Source organism: Molossus molossus, unplaced genomic scaffold, assembly GCF_014108415.1.
Source record: "Molossus molossus isolate mMolMol1 unplaced genomic scaffold, mMolMol1.p scaffold_m16_p_6, whole genome shotgun sequence".
Classification (NCBI taxonomy): Eukaryota; Metazoa; Chordata; class Mammalia; order Chiroptera; family Molossidae; genus Molossus; species Molossus molossus.
Window position 1 is genome coordinate 76341479 of NW_023425399.1, and position 24806 is coordinate 76366284.

General features: G+C 41.0%; 1 protein-coding gene across 3 annotated transcripts in view; it reads left to right on the forward strand.

Annotated features, from left to right (window-relative positions):
• Positions 1 to 5371: 5371 nt before the first annotated feature.
• LAMA3 (laminin subunit alpha 3) overlaps positions 5372 to 24806 on the forward strand; it is a 249933-nt gene continuing 230498 nt past the window's right edge. For 2 of the 3 annotated variants that reach the window (XM_036245198.1, XM_036245200.1), the window contains exon 1: positions 5372 to 5703. In XM_036245198.1, coding sequence (XP_036101091.1) covers positions 5404 to 5703 — 300 coding nt within the window. In that variant the 5' untranslated portion in view covers positions 5372 to 5403. The remainder of the gene's footprint in view (positions 5704 to 24806) is intronic. The other variant, XM_036245199.1, reaches the window with a different exon arrangement.

Sequence of the window (24806 nt, forward strand, 5' to 3'; positions counted from 1 at the left end):
AATAGGAAGTTCTATGGGGAAGAAGCTTTGATCTGAATCTGCAGGTGGTCCGATCTGCTGCTGAGAACTCGGAACATCTCAGTGACGTGCTCTGATATTGTGGAAGAGTTAACTGAGTGGGAGGAGAACAGCTTCTTCAAGTTAGGCTTTGCTTTCACATTGCATATTAATAAAATAATTTTGGAATCTTAGCCACTTGTGGAATATTTTTCTTCAAATAATCTTGTGTCTGGAAGGACTTTGTAAAAAATATGTAAATCTATCTTTCTCACTTTGTCTCAATCTTCTTTTGTCAAGTTAGATAGGACCATACTACCTCGGGCAGGACTATTCCAGGTAGTGCTGGGTGTTCATTCAGTTGATTTATTAAAATATAAAAATTCCTATTTAGGGCAAAAGCAATGTAGTTTCATTTTTGGAAAAGTTAAAAATATATAGACAAGCAAAAAGAAGAAAATAAACAAAATGCTCCTCTCTCCATCCCAGCTATCCACTCTTGAACATTCTATTGTATAGCTTTCAAAATCTCTTTGAGTCTGCTTTCACACATGCGCGTGCGTGTGCGCATACACACACACACACACACAGTGTACATGCATGTATACAGTCATGCAACCATTCATATATACTTTTTATATTTAATATGTATTTTAGTTCTGCAAAAATTTAATAATAGCCATATGAAGATATGATTCACATACCATAAATTCACTTTTTTTTTTTTTTTTTTATCCTCACCCGAGGACATTTTTCCTTTTTTTTTTGTTCAGGTAGAGTGGGAGGGAGAGAGAGGAACAGAGAGAGAGAGAAACATCGATGTAAAAGGAACACATCGAGTGGCTGCCACCCGCACAACCGACCAGGGCCGGGGACAAACTGCAACCGAGATACATGCCCTTAGCAGGAACCGAACCCGGGTCTCTCAGGACCGCAGGCCGACGCTCCAACCGCTGAACCAAACCGGCCAGGGCCATAAATTCACTTTTAAAGTGCATGATTCAGCTCTGGCTGGTTTGGCTCAGCGGTTAGAGAGTCGGCCTGCGGACCAGAGCGTCCTGGGTTTGGTTCTCGCTAAGGGCATGTACCTCGCTTGCGGTTTGTCCCTGGCCCCAGTTGGCGTCGTGTGGGTGGCAGCCACTCAATGTGTCTCTCTCATGTCGATGTTTCTCTCCCTCTCTTCCCCCCTCTCTTTCTCCTGCTCTATCTGAAGATAAATGCAAAAATGTCCTCTGGTGAGGATAAAAAAATAAAATAAAATAAAGTGCATTATTCAGTGGTTTTTAGTATATTCATAGAGTTGAACAACCATCCCCACTACCTAATTCCAGAACATTTTCATCATTCCAAAAAGAAACACAATATTTATTAGCAGTTACTCCCTATACAATAACGTAGCCTTTTGTGTCTGGCTTCTTTCACGTAGGCTTCTTCAAGGTTCATCTCTGTTGTAGAATTTATCAGAACTTAGGTTTTTGTTTGTTTGTTTGTAAATGACTGAATGGTATTCCATTGTATAGATATACCACACTTTGTTTATCCATTCATTAGTTGTTGAACACTGGATTGTTTTCACTTTTGGGCTATTATTGATGCTGCTATGAACATCAATGTACAAGTTTTTGTGTGGTCATGTTTTTAATTCTGTTGAGTATATACTTAGGATTGGAATTGCTGGATCACAGGGTAACATTATGTTTAAATTTGTGAGGAATTATGGAAGTGTTTTCCAGTATCTATATCATGTTCATTTCCACCAGCAACATATAAGGGTTCCAATTTCTCCACATTCTCACCAACACTTATTATCTGTTCTTTTTAAAAAAAAAATTTTTTTTTTCTTTATTGATTTTAGGGAGAGAGGAAGGGAGAAGTAGGAGAGATAGAAACATCGATGAGAGAGAACATCTATTGGCCACCTCCTGCATGCCCCCCACTGGGGATTTGGCCCACAACCTGGGCATGTGCCCTGACTGGGAATCCAATCGGTGACCTCTTGGTGCATGGGTCAATGCTCAACCACTGAGCCACACCAGCCGGACTCTGTCCTTTTGATTCTAGCCATCCTAAAATGGGTGTAAAGTGACATCTCATTGTTGTTTTGATTTGCATTTGCCTGATGACGAATGATGTTGACCATCTTTTTGTGTGTTTATTGGCACTTTTATATCTTCATTGAAGAAATGTCTATTAAAAAGTTTCCCATCATTTAATTATTATTTTTTTAAATAGTTGAGTTGCAGAGTTCTTTATTCTGGATTTGAGTCTCTTATCAGTATATGATTTGCAGATCTTTTTTCCCTGTCTTTGGGCTGTCTTTTTACTTTTTTTGATAGTGTTCTTTGAAGCACAAAAAAAGTTTTTAAATTTGATGAGATTCTGTTTATTTTTCTTTTTTGTGTGTGTGCCTTTGATTTCATATGTAAGAAACCATTGCCTATTTCAAAGACAGATTTACTCCTATGTTTTTATTAAAGAGGTTTATAGTGTTAGTGGTTACATTTAGGTCTTTAATACATGGTGAGTTAATTTTTTAATATGGTGTGAGGTAGGTGTCCAACATGATTCTTTTAATTTTTTTTATTTTATCCTTACCCGAGGACATTTTTCCATTTTTTGTTCAGATAGAGTGAAGGGAGAGAGGGAGGGAGGAAGGGTGAGAGAGAGGGGAGAGAGAGAGAGAGAGAGAGAGAGAGAGAGAGAGAGAGAGACATCGACATGAAAGGGACACATTGAGTGGTCGCCACCGCCCAACCCAACCAGGGCCGGGGACAAACTGCAACCGAGGTACATGCCCCCAGCGGGAACTGAACCTGGGTCTCTCTGGACCACAGGCCAACGCTCTAACCACTGAGCCAAACCAGCCAGGGCCAACATGATTCTTTTGCAGGTGACTAGCCAGTTGTTCCAGTACCATTTCTTGGCAATATTCAAAATGGTGAAAATGAAGTAGCCATAAATGTAAGGGGTTATTTATGAATTCCCAATTCTATTCCAGTGATCTATGTTTATCCTTTTGCCAGTACCATACTGTCTTGATCACTGTAACTTTGTATTAAGTTTTGAAATCAGAAAATGTGAGTCCTCCAACTTTGTTATTTTTAATTTAAGATTGTTTTGGCTATTCTGGGTCCTCTGCAGTCCACATAAATTTTAGAATCAGCTTATCAATTTCTGCAAAAAAAAATCATATGGGAATTTGATAAGGATTGTGAATATGTAAATTGCTTTGGGGAATATTACCATCTAAACTATTATCTCCCAAATCCATGAACATAGTATGTCTTTCCATTTATTTCAATCTTCTTTTAATTACTTCCAAAAATATTTTTTAGTTTTCATTATACAAGTCTTGTACTTATTTTGTTACATTGATTCCTAAGAATTTTATTATTTTTGAGTCTATTGTAAATGGAATTGCTCTTAATTTCATTTTTGGGTTGTTTATTTCTAGTGTTTAGAAATACAACCAATTTTTATACATTTATGAGTTTATATCCTTTTTTAATGTTTAAATATTATGAACATCTTATAGATTTTATAGAAGTATATACTCCTATAACATCACTTTATAGACCTTGTAATAATTCATTGTGTCATATACCATAATTTATTTAATTACCTCTTTATTAATGAACATTTAGTTTCTTTTAAACTTGAAAAAAGTTATAAAAAGTTCTGAAAAGTACTCACCATTAAATCTTCGCAAACTTGCCCTGACCGGTTTGGCTCAGCGGTTAGAGCGTCGGCCTGCGGTCCTGAGAGACCCGGGTTCGGTTCCCGCTAAGGGCGCGTACCTCGGTTGTAGTTTGTCCCCGGCCCTGGTCAGTTGTGCTCAATGTGTTCCTTTCACGTCGATGTTTCTCTCTCTCTCTCTGTTCCTCTCTCTCCCTCCCACTCTACCTGAACAAAAAAAAAAAAGGAAAAATGTCCTCGGGTGAGGATAAAAAATAAAAAATAAAATAAATCTTCGCAAACTTTCTGAATTATTTCCTGTATATAAATATCTAAAGTGGAATTGTTAGGGCAAAACATATGTGCATTGGAGTCATTTGTTAAGCACTGCAAAAATTGCCTCCCTGAAAGGTTACATATTTTTCTCACTTCTACCAAGGGTGTGATACTTGAGTCCCTGAATTCTCTTCAACTTTCAGTTTTATTTAAAAACTTGTTTGCTAGTTTGGAATGTGGAAGATGAGTCTCATTGGTGCTTTGCTTGTATTTCAATTTCCAGGAAGGACACATATTTTTTCATGTTTATTATCTTAAAACATTTACTTTCTGTGAATCATGTTAGGTTTCTTAGCCACGAGTGTTCAACTTTTCCTAATTATTTTGTAAAAGCAGTTTATATATGAAAGTCATTAATCCTATGTCTTTTAATGGTATAAATTTCCTCCTCCCTCATTTATTTTCCATTTTTGTTTAGTTACGGTGCTTTTCATGCACACATTGTTACTTTTTAGGTCATCAATACATCAATCTTTGTGGCTTTTCCGTTTTGGGGTTTTGCTCCATCCTTCAGAGCTCCAGCCCTACTTCTGAGGAACTTCTGCCCCTAATGGCCAACAGCTGACCCCCTCTCTAATTGCTTAGAGGGCCTATGTGGGCTTCGTTTGGTGAGGTGTTCCTGCATTCCAGACCAAGCCTCAGTCCCTGCCAGAGTATGGTATATCCTAAGGTCAGCTTGACAGCTCCAGTATTTCACTCAACATCTTTCACATTGGGCATCTAGAGGATTTCCTCCAGGGTGAATTTCCAGTTTGACAACTACAATTTCCACTATTGGCTGTCTCTTAAATGCGTTCATTCTGCCACTCACAATCCCCTTTGAGCTCCTTTGCTTCCAGACGCAGTATGTGGCTGCAGTGCCATAGATGTCGGTGACGCACAGTTTGAGAACTGAGGCTTGTCTGAGAAATCACAATATCTTTTATATAAGTTCTGCATGAATGGCACTTTCCTCTGATACCTCACCCAAATTTGCTGTAAGCCTCCTCCCTTGTCCAAGGTCCAGAGCTGACTTTTCTGGACTACCGTGAGTATCTAGAAAGGAGAAATATCTGATTTTGCTCTGGCCGTGGGAAGTTGGGGCTGTCCGGGCCCCGAGCTTGAGCCGTTAGGATGGGAGCCCGGGAACGCCTTTTGCCTTCCCCGCCCGCAAAGTTTGCAGCGCACTGCGCGCTTGCAGCGACGCTGTCTGCTGGCTCGGGGCTGGGCGCTGTCAGTTCCTGATCCGGCGGTGCCCGCTGCAGGCAGATTCCACAGGACAGAAGCCTCCCCCACGCCGTGGGCTCCGGGGCAGCGCTCGCCCGCCCAGCTGGAGGACTGTGCTGTCCGGACTGCGGGGCTCCCCTTTCCCCCGCCTCCCCGAGCCCCTCCGCGGGCCGCCCAGGAGGGAGGGCCATGCGCGGCGGGATGGCTGCGGCCGCGCGGGCTCGGGACTGGGTACCGCCGCCAGTCCTGCCGTCGCTGCTGCTGCTGCTGCAGCTCTTGCTGCCCGCCGTGTGCACCGCCGCTCGGGGAGCCCCAGCCGCAGCCGGGCTCAGCCTGCATCCGCCCTACTTCAACTTGGCCCAGGCGGCGAGGATTTGGGCCACCGCCACCTGCGGGGAGCCGGAGCCCGGAGGCGCGCAGCCCCGGCCGGAGCTCTACTGCAAGTTGGTAGGGGGGCCCACCGCCCCCGGCAGAGGCCACACCATCCAGGTAAGGTCCGGGGTGAGAGCCAGGGGTGGGGGGAACTGGGGGCGGCCTCCCTCCCCGCGTGGTTCAGCCACAAGGGGCGAAGGAATTGAGCCCTTTCCCCGCGCGCGCTAGTGACCCCAGACGAGTGGGAAGAGCTCCCTCAACTCTGGCGCGGGCCGGCGACCGTGGGAGGTGGGCGCGATGTCCCGCGAGCGATCCCTTGGGAGCATCGCCCTTGTCAACGCGCGGCCCGAGGCGGGGATGGGTAAAGCATGCCAGGTGAATGAAGTCTGGCCTCAGGTTTGGGCGAGCAGAGGAGAAATCCCGAATCTGTGCGCTAGGGATGCAGGGAACCGTGGTCCAGTTCTGACTCGGCTCGTCACCCAGGTACCCCTCGGCCAGGCTTTGGGTCCACACGGAGTTCGCTAGCGCGCCTCCTTCAAGCCACTTCAAGCCACTTCATCTCCTCTACCTTATTCCGAGGAGACATTGGTAGCCGTTGGTTTCCGTGGTGTATTTTAAGAGAGATTTTTTAAATTACATTAGTAGTACCATTTCGATGTCATTGAAAAGATGCACTTCACTCCACTGCCTGAAGTGCCACCATTCAGAGTCATTGGGACAAATAAGACTTGAGATCGACAGGTACAGCGCTTGAGTCCATTAGAAACGCTCACCGCGAACGCCAGGTGTAAATGATAGAGCTGGTGGTGCTGAATCAGCTTGTGGTTGTGTGCCAGGTCCTAACACACAATCCTCGCAACAGCGCTGGGAAATGGATCAGGTGCAGGTTAAGAAAGGCGCCTATGTCCTACAGTAGGGCATCTGGATTTGAACCCAGTCCTGCCTCCAAAAGCCGCTTTATGCTAAGCCACAATTGCTCCCTTCAGATGCTGGGAAGTGTTGCTGAAGAATACCAAAGTGTTGCCAGAAGAGGGAGTAATGTTGGAGCTTGTGCTCCAAAAGCTAAAGATTGTCACTGAGAGTTTTTGAAACTCTTTTGACTAGGCACTGGCATACCTGACAAGCTGTTGACTCTGCAGTGCCCATACATGTTTATTTATTTAGAAATTATATGCATGTATTACTTTATTAATATATTGTGTGTACTTAAAACATGCAAAATAGAAATGTAAAAGAAAAATAATGCTGAAAATACTTTCATTTTATTTATTAAAAGATCAAAATAATTTTGCTTTCTCTAAAAATTTTATTTGTGATTGTGTATAACTATTCATAAATATACAGATATGCAAAAGTACTTATATGTGTAATTATTTTTTACAAGTTTAGTTTAGCACTTATGATACAATTCAAAGTTGTTTTATATTAATAGTTGAATTTAGCAATTGTTATAGCTGAAGAGATACCTCAAAAAATATGTAGATTCAAATGGAAGAACTGCATTGACTAAGCTCCAGAACCAACTACATAATTTATTTATTTTTATTTTATTTTATTATTTTTTATCCTCAACCGAAGACATTTTTTCATTTTTTGTTCAGGTAGAGTGGGAGGGAGGGGGAGAGAGAGAAACATCGACGTGAAAGGGACACATTGAGTGGTTGCCACCTGCACGACCAACCAGGGCCGGGGACAACGTGCAACCAAGGTACATGCCCTTAGTGGGAACCAAACCCGGGTCTCTCAGGACCGCAGGCCGATGCTCTAACTGCTTAGCCAAACCAGCTAGGGCAGAACCAACTACATAATTTATGAAGTCCAACGCAAAATGAAAATGAGCAACCCCTTTGTTAAAAAATCATTAAGCATTTCAAGATGGTAATAGCAGAGAATTAAACCAAGTCAGAGGACTCTCTAAGAGTGGGGCCCTGTGTGACTGCACAGGGTGTCTGAGTTCACTAAATCACAGCACTCATATTTCTGCCCCATCCTTCAGTTATGTTAAGGATGTAAAGTAGAAACTTGGCCAGTAAATGTTTGCTTTTCAAGTGGTATTCAGTACTTTCTGGTAGGAAGGTGTTGTGTTTTAATGTTTCAAACAATAGATTCAAAACACATGGTAAGTTCTCTTTTGGAAAATATTAGAATATGTTAAAAAATTCTGTTTCCGTGTTTTTAAAATGTGCAACTATGAGAACTTTTAGAGTAACGGTTCCATATTTTTAGCAACAACAACAACAAAAAAAACATTTCCAAACATCTATTTTTAAAAACTGCTCTTTCCAAAGCATACATTTGTTAGAACAGTATTTACTTTTTCACACATTGTTAAAACAACACTTTATTTTGATAGAACAGAGTAAATACCTCTATTGTTTTGTAAATATCCATCAGGTAGTATATTACTGGCAGCCACTTGTCATCCCTGAAAAAGTCAGCACATTTGGAATTTATGTGAAAAAAAATGTTTTCTTTCTTTCTTTCTTTCTTTCTTTCTTTCTTTCTTTCTTTCTTTCTTTCTTTCTTTCTCTCTCCCTCTCTCTCTCTTTCTCCCTTTCTTTCTCTCTTTCTCCTTCCTTCCTTTCTTTCTTTCTTTCTTTCTTTCTTTCTTTCTTTCTTTCTTTCTTTCTTTCTCTCTTTTTATCCTCACCCAAGGACATTTTTGCATTCATCTTCAGATAGAGCAGGAGGGAGAGAGGGGGGAAGAGAGAGAGAGAGAAACATCCATGTGAGAAAGACACATCAACTGGCTGCCACCCACACAACCCCAACAGGGGCCGGGGACAAACCACAACCGAGGTTCATGCCCTTAGCAGGAACCTAACCTGGGTATCTCTGGACCACGGGCTGACGCTCTAACTGCTGAGCCAAACTGGCCAGGGCTGTAATTTATCTTTAAATTTAAAAGGTCTTTAAGTGATTTATCATGAGCTAACCAGTTAACACGTGTAGTCAAAAGAATTTCATGGTCACTCCCCATTTCAATAGAAGATTGTAACTATTCTGCTCTTCAGAAGAATAGAATCTCCATGTCCACTTAACTGGACACATATAAATTTCGAGTGTCAAGGTCAGATGATGGCCTGGTAGAACCCCTTCTCTTCTCTTGGACAGATATTCAGGACCATCGGTGACTTGTGACCAGCCAACTTGTGTACTCTGTGAAGATACCTAAGCAATCCATATATTAAATATTAGTAAAATTAAATTTCTTATTTTTAAGTAAAATAAATGTACAAAGAAGTCAGTATTCCCTTGGTGCACCCACTGGATTGCCTGGTACAGCCAACTTTGGAGAAAACTGTCCTAATTAAGGGGAGAGTAGATGCAAGGAGAAGGAAGACATTTTCAACGGACTCCTCTCCCCCAGATTTGCAGAGGAAGAGGCCACCATCCCTCATTTTCTCCATCTGGTATTTTTATTGTGTTCATAGTTTGATACTTCTGTTTTGGAGGTCCAGAAAAGTCATGTTTCCTTTTCCTGGTTGACTTTCCAGAACAGGTCATTAAACCTAGGTTCACAGTCCTAGATAGAGTAGGAAGTGACTGTGTTTCTAGGCCAGGGTGTAGCCTGCAGGAAAAAAAAAAACATTTGGGATTGTCTTGGCTTTCCTGAAAACGAGAGATGAACAAAACGCTCCCCTGAATAGTGCTTTCTGCTTTCAGAGTTGAGGGCTTGGGGAGAGGCACTGATGGCTGGTGTGAGAGGTTCTCATGTAAGGAGAAATGTGTCTGAGAACAGAAAGGGAAGCTGAGTTCTAGAGTCCAGGCTGTTAGACACCGTGATAGCCCAGTGTTGGCAGCTACAGACCCGCCTTTCAAAGAAATGAGGGGTGGAGGTTGGTGGGTGAGAGAAGGGAAGAAAGGTTATGATTAATCAGTTGGTTGTGCCTGAGCGATAGTAGTTGAAGTCTGCTCATGTACAGCTCAAGATGGGAAATGAAGATTTAACTAAAATAGTTCTATTCCACCCTGGCTGATTTCGCTCAGTGGTTAGAGCATCAGCCCGTGGACCAATGAGTCGTGGGTTTGATTCCAGTCAAGGGCACATACCTCGGTTGCGATTTCTCCCCAATCCTGGTTGGGGCTGTGCGGGAAGCAGCCACTCGATGTGTCCCTTTCACATCGATGCTTCTCTCTCTCTCTCTCTCTGAACAAAAATGGAAACATGTTCTTAGGTGAGGATAAAAAAAAAATAGTTCTGTTCTTTTGAACTTTCTGAAAATAATTCGTTGGGGCCAGCCAGGGTTTAGAATTTTAGGTCAGAAGGATTTTGCGAAAAAATGAATAAAGTCACATCTTAGACTAAAATCTGAGTTTATGATCCTGATTCTATAATGACAATGCTGATACTTAAATGGTAGCATGTGTCAACAGGCAGGGTGTTTTAAAAATCTGAATTTTTATTTTTGTGTGAAAAATGTTCACTGGTTTCTCTGGACCTGATATTCGTCAAATAAGATTTTATATACCTGTTAATGCTCAGACATTACGTTTTTGGAGTTTGATTGCTCTTTGATTCAGGGATTCTGTCTGGTTCATAGCTGTATCTCCAGTGCTTAGAACAAAGCCTGGAACTATATAGGTGCTCAGAAAATATTGAATGAAAGGATGGTGGTGTGGAGGTACAGTTACAGGCTAAAAAATGGAAGGCTGTGTCTAAAATACAACCTTATGTTTGGTTTAGCTTGGCACATACACTATACTCACAAGGGATGAAATGCACGTATCTACCAAATATATGATTTTGATTTTGTGCATTGACAGTTCAACATCTTATGTTCCTTCATTACACTTTGATATGTGTAGCTAACCTGACTGATATTGATAGAGAAGCACACACGAGTTATGACTAAGAGTGAGAGTGTTTGCCACAACACAGTCTCAGCCGTGTGTTTGTGTAACTTGGACTAATGTCCATAAACAGGAAACTCAACTGCACTTAGGTCCTGTTTATAGAATTGTTGTGAAAGAGAACCATTTGTTAACTTCAACAAGGCCTTTTTCTTTGTGAAAGTGATGTGAAAATCTTGGGCGAGGACCGGAAAATGTAAGATTTTAACTATGTCCATTGATATATTTACAGCAATGATTAATGATAAGAGTTATTTTGAGACATCAGGCCAATGACTACAGTCATCAATTTAAAGATGGGTGATTCTTTTTCAAAAAGTGATTTTCCTAATAGTTGTTTTGTGTTTGTGGACATTAGCCAATGACAATTTAGCAATGAAAATTTATATACGAATCATTTGAAGAAGACAAACATTAAGTGTTTTCCTTGGAAAAACCAATTCATTCACCAGTGTAGAAACATGGTTCCTCATACCAGAATCTCAGCAATTTGTTTCTCAACCAATCACAGACGGCTGGAGCACGAGGCCCTTCAGGGTCGCTGGTGAATAGTTGGAACTGGGAATGTTCAGTCCTTGAAGGCAATTTTACTTCATACTCTGAATTACCTGTGCCAGCAAGTGTGAACTATTTAATCTGAGAAAAAGAAATATACAGTTAGAGGGAAAGAAGAAGACAAAACATTAATTCCAGCCCCTTTCTTTTTCATTTTATTTATTTATTTATTTATTTATTTATTTATTTATTTATTTATTTATTTAAACTAACTTATTTTTGTTACAGATGTTTCTCCTTTTCTCCCCTCGGACATCCTCCTCCCGATCCCCAGCATTGTTGTTTATGTCATTGGATTATGCATATATGCATATAAGTTCTTTGGTTTACCTCTTCCCTGCCCCCCTCACCCCTTTTCTCTGAGTTTTGTCAGTCTGAACCCTACTTCTATGTCTCTGGGTCTGTTTTATTCATCAGCTTATTTTGTTCATTATATTCCACAAATAAGTGAGATCATGTGGTATTTGTCTTTCTTTGATTGGCTTATTTCGCTTACCATAATACTCTCCAGGTCCCTCTATGTCATCTCAAAGGATAAGAGATCATTCTTTTTTACAGCTGCATATGTAGCACAGCTTTTTTATCCCCTCATCTACTGATGGACACTTGGGTTGTTTCCAGATCTTAGCTATTGTAAATAGTGCTGCTATGAACATGGAGGTACATATATTCTTTCTGATTGGTGTTTCAGGCTTCTTAGGATATATTCCTAGAAGTGGGATCACTGGGTCAAATGGCAGTTCAATTTTTAATTTTTTGAGGAAACACCATATTGTTTCCATAGTGGCTGCACCAGTTTGCATTCCCACCAGCAGTGTGCTAGAGTCCCCTTTTCTCCAAACTTTCATCAGCAATTGTTGTTTGATGATTTGTTGATGGCAGCCATTCTGGCAGGTGTGAGGTGATACCTCACAGTTGTTTTAATTTGCATCTCTCTGATGATTAGTGATGTTGAGTATTTTTTCATATGTCTCTTGGCCATTTATATGTCCTGTTTGGAGAGGTGTCTATTTAGGTCCTCTGCCCATTTTTTAATTGAATTCTTTGTCTTCCTTTTGCTGAGTTGTATGAGTACTCTATTTTGGAAATAAACCCCATACCTAAGCCATTACAGAAAGATAGCTGTATGTTTTACATCTTTACTGCACATATGAATGTGAAAAACTACAGGTTTTCTTCACATCTTTTAAATTTTATTTTACCAAAACTAGACTAAAGCATGTGAGTCATTTTAAACAGCTTTATTGAAGCATAATTTAAATACCATAACATGCATCCACTGTAAGTATGAATTCAATTTTCAGTAAGTTTATGGAGTTGTGCAGCTAACACTAGAATCTCATTGTAGAATATTTCCTTCAGCTCTAAAAGTTCTCCTGTCTACTCAATCTCTGCATGTATCTCCACTAAGGTGATTTCTGTCTCTAAAGATTTGCCATTTCTGGAAATTCATATAAGTGGAACAATACAGCATATGTGGTCTTTTGTGTCTGATTTCTCTCAATTAGCATAATGATTTTGAGGTTCATTCATATTGTTGCATGAGTTAGTAGTTCTTTTTTTTTTTTTTTTTTTTTTTTTGGTAGAAAATAGTATTCCATTGTATGGCTTTACCTCATTTTCTTTATCCATTCACTAGTTGATGGACATTTGTGCTGTTTCTAGGTTTTTTGCTATTATAAGTAATGCTGCTATGAACATTCACAAACAAATCTTTGTGTGGACATATGTTTTCAATTTTCTTGGGTAGATGCCTATGAGTCAAATTGTTAGATCATATAGTAAGTTTATGTTTAAGTTTTTGAGAAACTGCTGTTATTAAAAGTGGAGTATTGATGTCTCCAACTATTATAGAACAATTTTTTCCTTCAATTACGTCAAATTCTTTTCCCTGTATATTTGAGGCTCTTTTGTTTGATGCAGCTATATTTAATATTTTTTATTTATTGATTTTAGAGAAAGGAAAGGAGAAAGAGAGAGAGAAACACTGATGAGAAAGAACGTTGATTGGCTGCCTCCTGCATGCCCCGGGACTGGGCCCACAACCTCAGCATGTGCCCTGACCGGGAATTGAATCAGCGACCTCTTGGTGCATGGGTTGATGTTCAACTAGTGAGCCACACTGGCCAGGCACAGCTATATTTAAATTGTTTTATCTCCCTGATGAATTGGGTTTTTTATCAATGTGTAATATCCATTTTTATCTCTTGTAACAATTTTTGACTTGAAGTCTGAATTATACCCTTTCCGATCTTCTATTTTATCTGATACTAGTATAGTCACTCCAATTCTCTTTTGGTTTCTATTTGCATGGGAAAATTGTTCTCTGTCCTTTCACTTTCAACTTATTTATGTCTTTGGATCTAAAGTGAATCTCTTGCAAGCAGCTTATATGTGCTTATTTGTTTTCCCACATGTATTTGGATCTTTTTTTTTTTTTTTTTTTTTTTTATCCATTCTTCCAATCTCTGCCTTTAAATTGGTCAATCTAATTCATTTACATTTAAAGTAATTATTGAAGGACTTCTGCCATTTTGGTATTTGTTTTCTCTATGTCTTATATTTTTTGGTCTCTCAATTCCTCCATTACTATCTTCTTTTGTACTTAATTTCTTTTTTTTCTAGTATACCATTTTGATCTCATTTTTTTCTTCATATTTTTAGTTATTTTAGTTATTTTCTTTCTCTGGGGATTAGAATTAACATCCTAAATATATAGGGTGGGGAAAAAGTAGGTTTATAGTTGTGAGTACTCAAAATACAGAGTTAATAAAGCTATAATAATAATCATAACCTGCATGTCTTTTTCCATACCAACAACTGTAGATCTATTTTACCCTCCCCTTTATAATTATTATTCTATACATTTGTCTTTTAAATCATATAGAAAAAAATACAATAATGCTGGCTTTTATATTTATCTATATATAGTTACCTCTATTGGTGTTCTTTATTTCTTCATATGGCTTTGAATACTGTCTATTGTTCTTTCATTTTTATTCGAAGGACTCTCTTTAGCATTTCTTATAAATCAGGTCTGCTGGCAATACACTTCTTCAGCTTTTGTTTCTTTGGGAATGTTCTAATCTGTTCCTTATTTTTGAAGGATAATTTTATCACTTGTAGAATTCTTTTTTAAAAATTTGAATTATAGTATACATTCAGTATTGTTTTGTATTCATTTCAGGTATATAACATAGTAGTTAGACAATTATATACTTTTCAAAGTGTTTCCTCTAGTATTTTCAGTGCCCACGTGGCTCCATACATAGTTATTACATTATTGACTATATTTCCCCATGCTGTACTTTACATCCCTGTGACTATTTTATATTTTATTTTAAGTCACATCTCTGTGAATATATTTTATTTTCAGTTGTACTTCTTTAAAAACAATTTTTTTTCTTTATTGATTCTAGAGAGAGGGAGTGAGAGGGAAAAAGAGATAGAAACATTGATGAGAGAGAACATCAATTGACTGCCTCCTGCATGCCCCCCACTGGGGATCGGGCCCACAAACTGGGTATGTGCCCTGACTGGGAATCGAACCAGTGACCTCTTGGTACATGGGTCGATACTCAGCCACTGAGCCAGCTGGGATTAAGTTGTACTTCTTAATCCCTTCACTGTTTTCACCCACTTCACAATCCCCTACCCTCTGGCAACCATCATTCTGTTCTCTGTATATATGAATCTCTTTCAGTTTTATTTGTTCATTTATATTGTTTTTTAGATTCCACATATAAGTGAAATCATGTTATCTGTCTTTCTTTTTTTTATCCTCACCCGAGGACATTTTCCATTTTTTATTCAGATAGAGCGGGAGGGAGAGAGAGGAAGAGAGAGAGAAACATCCATGTGAAAGGGACACATTGAGTGGCTGCCTCCCGCACAACCCAACCAGGGCCGGGGACAAACTGCAACCTAAGTACATGCCCTTAGCGGGAACTGAACCCGGGTCTCTCTGGACCGCAGGTCAACGCTCTAACCGCTGAGCAAAACTGGCCAGGGCTGTCTTTATTTGACTGACTTATTTCTTTTAGTGTAATATCCTCTAGGTCCATCCTTTTCATTCTTACCACTTGTAGAATTCTTTTTTTTTTTTTTTTAATTTTCACCTGAGGACATTTTTGCGTTTACCTTCAGATAGAGCAGGAGGGAGAGAGGGAGGAAGAGAGAGAGAGAGAGAAACATCAATGTGAAAGAGACACGTCGATCGGTTGCCACCTGCACGACCCCAACAGTGACCGGGGATGAGCCGCAACCAAGGTACGTGCCCTTAGCGGGAATTGAACCCAGGATTCTCTGGTCCACAGGCCAACACTCTAACCGCTGAGCCAAACTGGCCAGGGGCTACTTGTAGAATTCTTAACTGATGTATTTTTTTCTTTAAGTCCTCTAAATATGTAATCTCACTGCCTCTGGCTTTCATGGTTTGTAATAAAAAATAGGCTGTTAATCTTATTGGAAATCCCTTATATGTAATGAGTTGCTTCTCTCTTGCTGTTACAAGATTTTCTCTGTCTTTTGACAGTTTGATTATAACATATCTTAGTGCAGATCTCTTTGAGTTTACCCTATTTGGAATTTGATGAACTTCTTGGATGTGTAAATTCATGTCCTTAATCACATTTGGAAAGTTACAACCATTATTTCCTCAAATATCTTTTCTGCCTCGTTTTCTGTCTTTTCTCCTTCTGAGACTCCTATAATGTGTATATTGGTCCATTTTATTGTGTCCCAAACGTCCCATGGGCTTGTTTATTTTTCTTCATTCTTTTTTTCCTTTCTTATCCTCAAGCAGGATAATTTCAATGGACTTACCTTCAAGTTTGATGATGTAGGCTGTAGGTTTTTTAATAGATGAAAGAGTTCTGAAAAAGTTTATTCTGACAGTTTTTGCCAGGTTAATTGTTGCTTCAGTGGAGAAACAGATCCCTGAAGCTCCCTTCTCTGCTACTTTTGGTGATATACCCACATCTTTTTTTTTTTTTTTGAGTGCTTTCTTTCTCTCTAATACCACAAGGTATTCCAGGGTCATTTTTTATTTGCTTTACTCTGGCCTTGAAACCAACTATTTTTCCAAGGAGCTGTTTTGTTGTTGTTGTTGTTTCTTTCTTTCTTTTTAATTGAGTGTGGTATTAAAAACAAAGATCTGGGTATGAAGTGTGCTCATTTGTCATTGCTTCTATACCCTTTCAATGGCCAGAGCTATAAAATATTTGTATATCTACAAATAGTTGCACACACATCTACATTAGAAATGCAGTTGATTTTTGCTTGTCGATTTTGTATCCTATGATCTTGCTGTAGTTTTTTTTTTTTTTTTTTGGTAGACTCTTTTTTTTTATCCTCACCTGAGGACATTTTTTCCATTTTTTGTTCAGATAGAGTGGGAGGGAGAGCGAGGAGGAGAGAGAGAGAGAGAGAGAGAGAGAGAGAGAGAAACGTCGATGTGAAGGGAACACATGGAGTGGTTGCCACCCACACGACCCAACCAGGGCTGGGGACAAACTGCAACTGAGGTACGTGCCCTTAGCGGGAATTGAACCCGGGTCTCTCTGGACCGCAGGTCAAAGCTCTAACTGCTGAGCCAAACTGGCCAGGGTTTTTTGTAGACTCTTTAGAATTTTCTACATGCAGCATTATATGTGTTTTATTTCTTTTTTCCCAATCCGGATGCCTAATCTCGGTGCCTTCATATATAAAACAGGATTAATAATAATGTCTACCTCACAGGTTTATTGGGAGGATAAAAATCACTTAGTATATTTATTGGTGCATAGTGCTCAGTGAATGTGTTTTTTTTTCATGGGGTGAAAAAATTCTTTGGTAAGACTTCTAAAGTTGTAAGCTACAAAAATGATTTATCACGATTTTCCAAGGTCAGAAAGCTGATAGAGTGAGAATTCAAACTCAGGTTTCCATGACTGCAGAGCCAGAGTTCTCCCACTCTAAGTGAGAATAGTTTGATAATATGGATGATAAGGTGATATTATATTTTCCCTCACAGGAGTTTCCCTGGTCTTTAAAGAAAATCAGGGCATAAAAAAGTAGTCATCTACAGAAAGGCTGTGTCTGGATCATCTGTGCATACTTGGCATCCAGCATGGTGCCTGGCGTGTAAGAGCCACTCAGTAAATGTTTGTGAATAAATGAATGAGTCAAAAAAGAAAAATAAAAGACCCCCCCCCTTTTTTTTTTCCCTAGATCAGCTAACTAAAGTAACCTTCTTTAGGGGGAGATATTAACTTTTTAAGGTTAATTTTGGTGGTAATAATACATTATTCCAGATCATACATTTATTTCTGGTTGAGATTCAGACTTTCATGAAACCTTATTAACTCTTGATTGACATTCTGGATTTATTAACTGGTACCGCAGTGGTCTTAGTCAATGGAACTGCCTACAGTTGTGCTGTATACGTGGGTTCCTGGCCAAGGGGTAGGTGGGGGCTGACATCAGCCTGGGCAAGCTGTATCTGCTCGGAGGCAGGGATCCTTTTTTCTGCTTCACAAAATAGAGCTGTTTGTATGAGCCAGCAGGGCCTGCATTAGGTCCTTCCTGCCAACAGGGTGGAACCTGCCCCGGGGAAAGCCAGCTCATTGAGTCTCGTGTGTCTTGCCAGTTTCTCAGTGTCATAAGCTTATTGTTTTCCCTTAGAGGTTTTCCCATTCTAGATGCTCAGAAAACACACAGGGAATTAATAAAATGAATATTATCTAAAGAGAAATCGGAGTTCTAATTAGATTATGTACACATATCTTAACTGTGAATAGTGGGGAAGAGAAGTAATTCTTCATTACTTTCTAGTTTCACCATACTGTGTATAGGAGTGATACCAAATAAGGGAGGTGAAATGGTGAGCAGGGAGAATAGTCTAGTAACCAGGGAATGTACTCCCCGGCGCAGTGCAGGGTATTCATTTAACACACACATATAACACCTGCTGGTGCTTGGCACTGCTCTTAAAGCACCTTACACATACTGACTTCTTAATTCTCACAATGTATGAAAGAGGTACACTGAGCATGCTCATTTTAAATATGAGGAAACGGAAGCACAGAGAGGTTAAGTGTTTTCTTCAAGATCACACAGCTAGGATGTGGAAAAGCCAGGTGCTCTGGCTGCAGAGTTCACACCCTTACCCACTATGTTATGCTGCCAATGCCATGCTCACAACTCCTCCCTCAGAGTTCCAGCCAAATTTTTTCACCACCTTGCTGATTTAATTCACCACCTTGGAGCCACTTATTTTCATGTCTGTATCCTTATTAGATCATGAGCTGAGGGTGGGGCCACATTTTCCTGCTCACATCTGTTTCTCCTGTGGCAGCTTGTCGTAGACACTGCATAGATGCTTTTCGAAGAAATATTCAAAGAACAACATCATCATAAAATTTTCCTACTACACCAACACCTTGATGGAAGTGCTGTTCAACAAAACAAATACCCGAATTTCCTCAACCTGCCTTTGGATGTGTTGAATTTCAAGTAGAGGTGTCTGATGCAGTGACAAGACCAATGACCAGGACTGGGCCACCAGAAGCTGGAAGAGGCAAGGAAGGCTCCTTTCTCTGCGGGTTTCAGAGGGAGCATGGTCCTGCTTGATTTCAGACTTCCAGCTTCCAGACCTGTGAGACAATAGTTTTCTGTTCTAAGACACCAGTTGGTGGTATTTTATTTTGGCAGTCTTAGGAGACTAATCCTGTACAGTAACTATCTTAGTCTGTTTGGAATGCCATACCAAAATACTATAAATTGGGTAGCTTATAAACAGCATATGTTTATTTCTCATAGTTCTGGAGGCTGGCCAATTCAAGGTCAAGGTATGGGCAGATTCAGTGTCTGAGGATCCACTTCTTAGACTTAGTCTTTCTGGGTGTCCTCAGAAGGTGGGAAGGATGAGGCATCTCTCTGGCCTCTTTCAAAGGCCACACATTTCATTTATGTAGGTGGAGCCCTCATTCTAATACCATCATCTAGGTGGTTAGGTCTCAACATATGAATATTTTGGGGGTTGGGGAGATACAAATATTCAGTCTATAGCAGTAACTTTAATTGTAAATCAGATAACCAATCTCTCAGTCAGTCAGCAATATTTAAAAAAAATTTTTTTCTTTATTGATTTTTAGAGAGAAGAAGGGAGAGGAAGAGACAGAAACATCAATGTGAGAGAACATCGATTGGCTGCCTCTTGCACCCCCCACACTCGGGATTAGGCCCACAACCTGGGCATGTGCCCTGACGGGGAATCAAACCGGAGACCTCTTGGCACATGGGTCGATCCTCAACCACTGAGCCAGATCAGCTGGTCAGTCAGCATTATTTTAAAAAAATAATAATTTTATTGATGCCCAGCTTGTGTGGCCCAGTGGTTGAGCGTCGACCCAAGAGGTTGCCGGTTGAACAAATATTTAGGGATCACCCACACTGAGGCATCCTTAAATATGAAGAACATATCAAAGAGCATAAAGAAATGATTGCTTAATGCAGGTTGGGTGATGGAGTTTGGGGACAATGGGTACCTGTGAAACTTGGACCCCTTTTTTGCACAGATCCCTGTGGTAGGATGGTTCCTTCCTTAGTGAGGACTCTGGGGCGGCAGCAGGGGGAGTTCAGGGAGGGAGAGTAACATGAAAGGTCTGGTTTCTTATGTCCTGAGATTGGCTCTGCAGAGACTAAATATTGTGGAGGATTTGGATGCACAAAAGACATTGGTGGCAAAGATTCTCTTTAAGACAGTTTGCATAGTGATTTGATGAGAACACAAAATTTTCAGACTTTCAATTTTCTTACATGTCTCATCTGTTTCCAAGCAGATTTCTATTTCATTGTGACAGCTATCACTTAATGTATCTTAAATGTGACATTGATTTTGAATGTTTTTAATGAACCAGAAAAATTAACAGAAAATGCTGGGAAACCTCACTGGGAAAGTCTCTTAGTAAAGTTGCCATAAACTGGTTAATTTTTCTTTCTTTTGTTTTATGTCATTATCCTTTAGGTCAACTTAGCAGACCTTTAGATAAAAATATAGCTATTGGCCCTGGCCGGTTTGGCTCAGTGGTTAGAGCATCGGCCTGCGGTCCAGAGAGACCCGGGTTCAGTTCTCACTAAGGGCGCATGCCTCGGTTGCAGTTTGTCCCCGGCCCTGGTTGGGTCGTGCGGGTGGCAACCTGTCGATGTGTCCCTTTCACGTCGATGTTTTTTTTTCTCTCTCTCTCTCTCTCTTTCTCTCTCTCCCTCCCACTCTACCTAAACAAAAAAGGAAAAAATGTCCTCGGGTGAGGATTAAAAAATATATCTATATCTATATCTATTTCTATATATCTATATCTATATCTATCTATCTATAGCTATTGAAGTCACTCTCTAATGGAAATGCTAGGACCCATGACATCTTTGCTCCCTCTCTCTGAGCACCATCTGGCTTTGCAGTCACTCTGTACCCCTCACGTACTTGGTGTTACCTGCAGCCTCATTTTCCTTTGATCACTTCCTTGCCTGAGTTCGGAGGTGTTGTTTTTCTCTGGCTGTTAGTACAGCAGCTGTCACTGTGAGTAAGGATGATGACTGGAACACATCACAGTAGGACTGCTTGACTGACCACAAGGAAGATGAGGCCAAGGGCCTTCAGAACCACTGCTGAGGTGTTTGTATCCAGTGGTTCCCCGTCTTCACTAACCGGGACACGAAAAGAGTGATGGAATACTGCAGCACGAGGGACTGAGAGAAGGACGGCCACGGCCAAGTGCTGCATCGCTGAAATGATCTGCGAGGTGGGTGAGGAGACTGTCTCTGGGTCCCACATGGGTCTGGGGTCCAACCATAGGCAGTTACAGGGCTTTGACGGGCAGGCCTCGGGGGAAGCGGCCTCCCCACCACGCCAGCTCTGTGCGTGGTGAGTGGTGACTGCAAAGGCGGTTTTCTGAAGGGAGCTGCAGTCAAGGATTGTGTCACCTGGACCAGCCCTGCTCAGGGCACATCTGCATTCTCAGCCCAACGTGAGCGCTCCCTGGCGGCCTCCACAGGGACTTCTTATCAAGAGGCACCTTCCCGCACTCTGCCTCAGTACTTTTCTACTCCTGTTCCTCTCTTCTTTTACCCCCAGAGAAAGCAGGAGCCTTTCGTTTGGGGCTTTCCCGCAGGTGAGATAATTCTCCTGTCATCTGATCCCTGCCTGGTGCCATTCCAAGGGGAAACATAGGACTCAGAGGAGTGGGCACCTTGCTCTTGCCTGCATTGTCCTGATGAGGGACTAAGGTCTTGACTGTCACTTGTAGATTGGCTCATTGTCCTTATTCACCAGCCCGACACCTGGAAGCTTGACAAGAGTGAGTAGAATGTCCTTTGTGGATGATCTCTGATGCAGATTCTTATCTACTAAGGAAAGAACCGCTGCCCGGAGACACGTGTGTATACACATTCGTGTAGAATATTCACCCACTGGGAAATTTAGCAAATATTTATCGACAGCTATGTGCCAAGCACAGAGGGTGGAGATACAGTGGGCTGGGAATACCGTTCTGAACAAGGCAGGAAAGGTCCCTGCCTACATGGAGCTAACGTGCTATGGGGAGACTGCAACTAACGAGTGAACATATACAATAATTATAGATTGTTACTGTGTCTTAGAGAGAATAGACAGGACTTCCTGATAGCATTTAACGAGGGGAAGCTTCTCTAGGTTGAGTAGTTGGGGAGGCTTGTGTAAGGAGGTGCTGATGTGCAGAATCGAGTTGAGAGGAAATCAGCCCCAGGAGGAAGGTGGGCAAATGTGCTCCAAGCAGAAGGACCAACAGGTACAAGGTGGCACGTGCTTGGTGTGTCCTAGGAGCTCAGAAAGCATGCTGCCCTAGTTGTCACATACTCTGAATGTTATTCCTGTATGAGATTCTGTGTCCTTTCCAGAATTTGTAAATACTTCATTTTATTTTTTTGTATGTGTTCACACCCTTTCTAGTCTTCAGAAGAATTTAGACGAGTGATGAAATGACAAGGATGAAAAAAAGAGTTGAAGGAATTGGGACAATGGGAAAATAAAACAGTAAAAGAATATAATTATTTCACAAGGAGATTAAAATAATAACTGAAAGGGAAATGAGAATGAAAAGCTTGGTTTGAAGAATGATTCAGGTCCGCGTCAGACTATCTCCTGCAGGATAGTATCTGGCTCTTAGCAGGTCAGTAGTTTATGATCGAATGAATAAACTATCGGGCATGCTTGTATCATAAGTCGAAGTTTTGGCATAATGCTCTGAAGAGGAAATGCTTTGGGTTAGAGGAGATGCTTTCAGTTTGGGGCATTGAGTGGGCAGGCCTGAATGTGTCCTGGCCAACTTGTAAACCTGAGTTTTACAGCAGACTACTTCCATGCGACTAGAGTTACCAAGCCACCCCGTATCCCAGTGAAATGCCAACAAACATGTAAGGAACAAGAGAATAGAATGAGAAGTAGAAGGAAGAGAAATGTATGGAAGCCATTAATATGTGGGTTTTAACACTTCCAGAAAGAACTTCTTGGGTTCTTTCAAGAAGGAACCAGTTGGTACTAGAATCCCAAACTAGATTGTGTGGCATCATAATTAAGAGCATGGGCTTTGGAATCAAATATACTCCCTTTGAGAGCATCCCTTCCTAAGGATGTGACCCTGAGTGAGTTATTTAACCTCTCTGAGCCTTGGTTTTATCATCTGTAAAACAGGGATACAATACCTTTTAGTTCAAAAGGTTATTTTGAGGAGTACATGAAGTAAACCATATGTACTTGGAACATAGTGTTTAATAAAATGGTAACTCTAATTAAAGGTTGTTGGGGAACCTAGTTCAGTAAAAAAGTTAAAATAACAAGGCATTGATTAAAGGGGCAAGGTGTGATGGGTAGAGTAGATTGGTGGCGGGGGGACATAGTTGCCTGGAAAACCTCTTTGGAACGGAAAGACTTCACAATGAAGAAGCATGTCATGGCCAGAATAATGACCATCACTTCCTTTCTTTCCTCTCGGATTTGGCTGTGATGGAAAGGTAAGCAAGGAGGGTTATACCAGAGAAGTCTCTGAAACCCGAGATGCTCCATCTAAACATGGGAGAGCTCAGTTAAGCATGAGTGGTGCTTCCTGGCCAGAGCAGGCAGGTGATTCTGGGGGGCCCTGAGGCATGGAACTAGTAGATTTCCAGTAGAGGAGAAACAGCAAGTCTAGATTTAGTTACAGTGTGCTTTCTAGTAAGTTCATTGACACACGTATTCATCTGCAATTTCTTGTTTATTTTTTTGAAGTCAAGAGTTCTACTTCTGACATTAAAGTTAAAATTACACACACAAACACACACACACACACACACACACACAAGGTCCATGTCTGGAACCACCCCTTCCCCATCACTGATTAACTTGCTTATTACTTATTACTTTCTGGTATATTTGTTGAAGTGAAAAACAAAATACTTTACGCCATTTTAATGTATTAACTAAATGAATACATATTAAGTGCCTATCCTGTGCCAGATACCTTTCTAAGTAGTGAAAAGTCCCTGGCTCAGGGCACTTATGATCTAACAGACATGACAGGAGAAAAGCAAACACTAAGTGATTTTTCCTCAGAAGAAAAAGTGAATAAAAGGATAGAAACAGACGGTAAAGCGCAATGCTACTTTAGATGGTGTTAATAGCAGTGACCTCTTTGGATAAGGGACTGAATTCTGGGAGAAGCCTGTTCCCGGAAGAGGGACAGCAAGTGCAAAGACCCTGAGGCAGGGACATCCTTGGAGTGAGTGAGCAGCAAAAGGGGGAGTGTGGGTTGAGTGGACTGAGTGAGGGGACAGTGGGAGGTTGTTTACTTTAAGCATATTTATTTATCTCCTGGTGGGGATAATCCAGTAGAAGAATAAATTGAGATGCAGGAGAGTGTTTAGGGGGTGTAATTGCAAACACCAAGTCCTTAGGCAGGAGGGACGGGATCAGTGTGTGTGTGTTGGGCGGGGCTTTGGAGCACAGACAGCTTCTCCACAGCACTGGGAGGCAAGGCGGGCGTGTGATTAGGAAGATGAGCAAATTCAGTCAATTATCCGCAGAAGGGAAGAGGAAGGAGAAGGTTTGAGGAGCGGGGGAATGTGTGAAATAAGGTCTAGGAGAGTAAAAGAGGGAATGTAGTGAAACACTATCCCAATATAGAAAGAAAACACAGTTCCTCAGTTTCTGTGGATGGAGAAACTTAAAAGTTTATTTCTTTACCTGCCTGACTCATAGGCAGATGGAGAGCACACAGTCCTCTTTCTCTCTGTCTGTAAAAGGGCCTGATGAGTGCACTCATGAATGACGGATCTGTGAGGTGAGTGCACTCATCAGACCCTTTTTAACTTGAAACAAGTTTAAAAAAACAAAACGTCAAATTGGACTGAATGGACATAACATTTTAGTTATACTTATACATTTTCCAGGCATTTGCTTATTATCTACCTTTTAAAAAGATAGATTTGGAAGCAACTTTGAGCCCCTTATTATTGTATAGGTCTCTCAAATCCGCTCCTTCAGGAGCCCAGCACAGTGGAGATGCGATGCGTCACCCCGGGGGGTGAAGCCTGTGTGGGGGCCACAGAGCTGGGCACTCTCCAGTGCTGTGTAATCGCCCTGCCCCCCACGACGTGCAGACGTATAGGTCTTCGGGATTTTTACAAAACACCTGTCTTGATCATCGGTAACCACGCGGGAGTGCTTTTGTGCCTCTCAGAGAGAGAATGTTCTGAACAAGGTCTTTGCATAGGAGCAATTCCAAGTGTGGAATGGGCGCACTCCAGAACATTCTCCACAT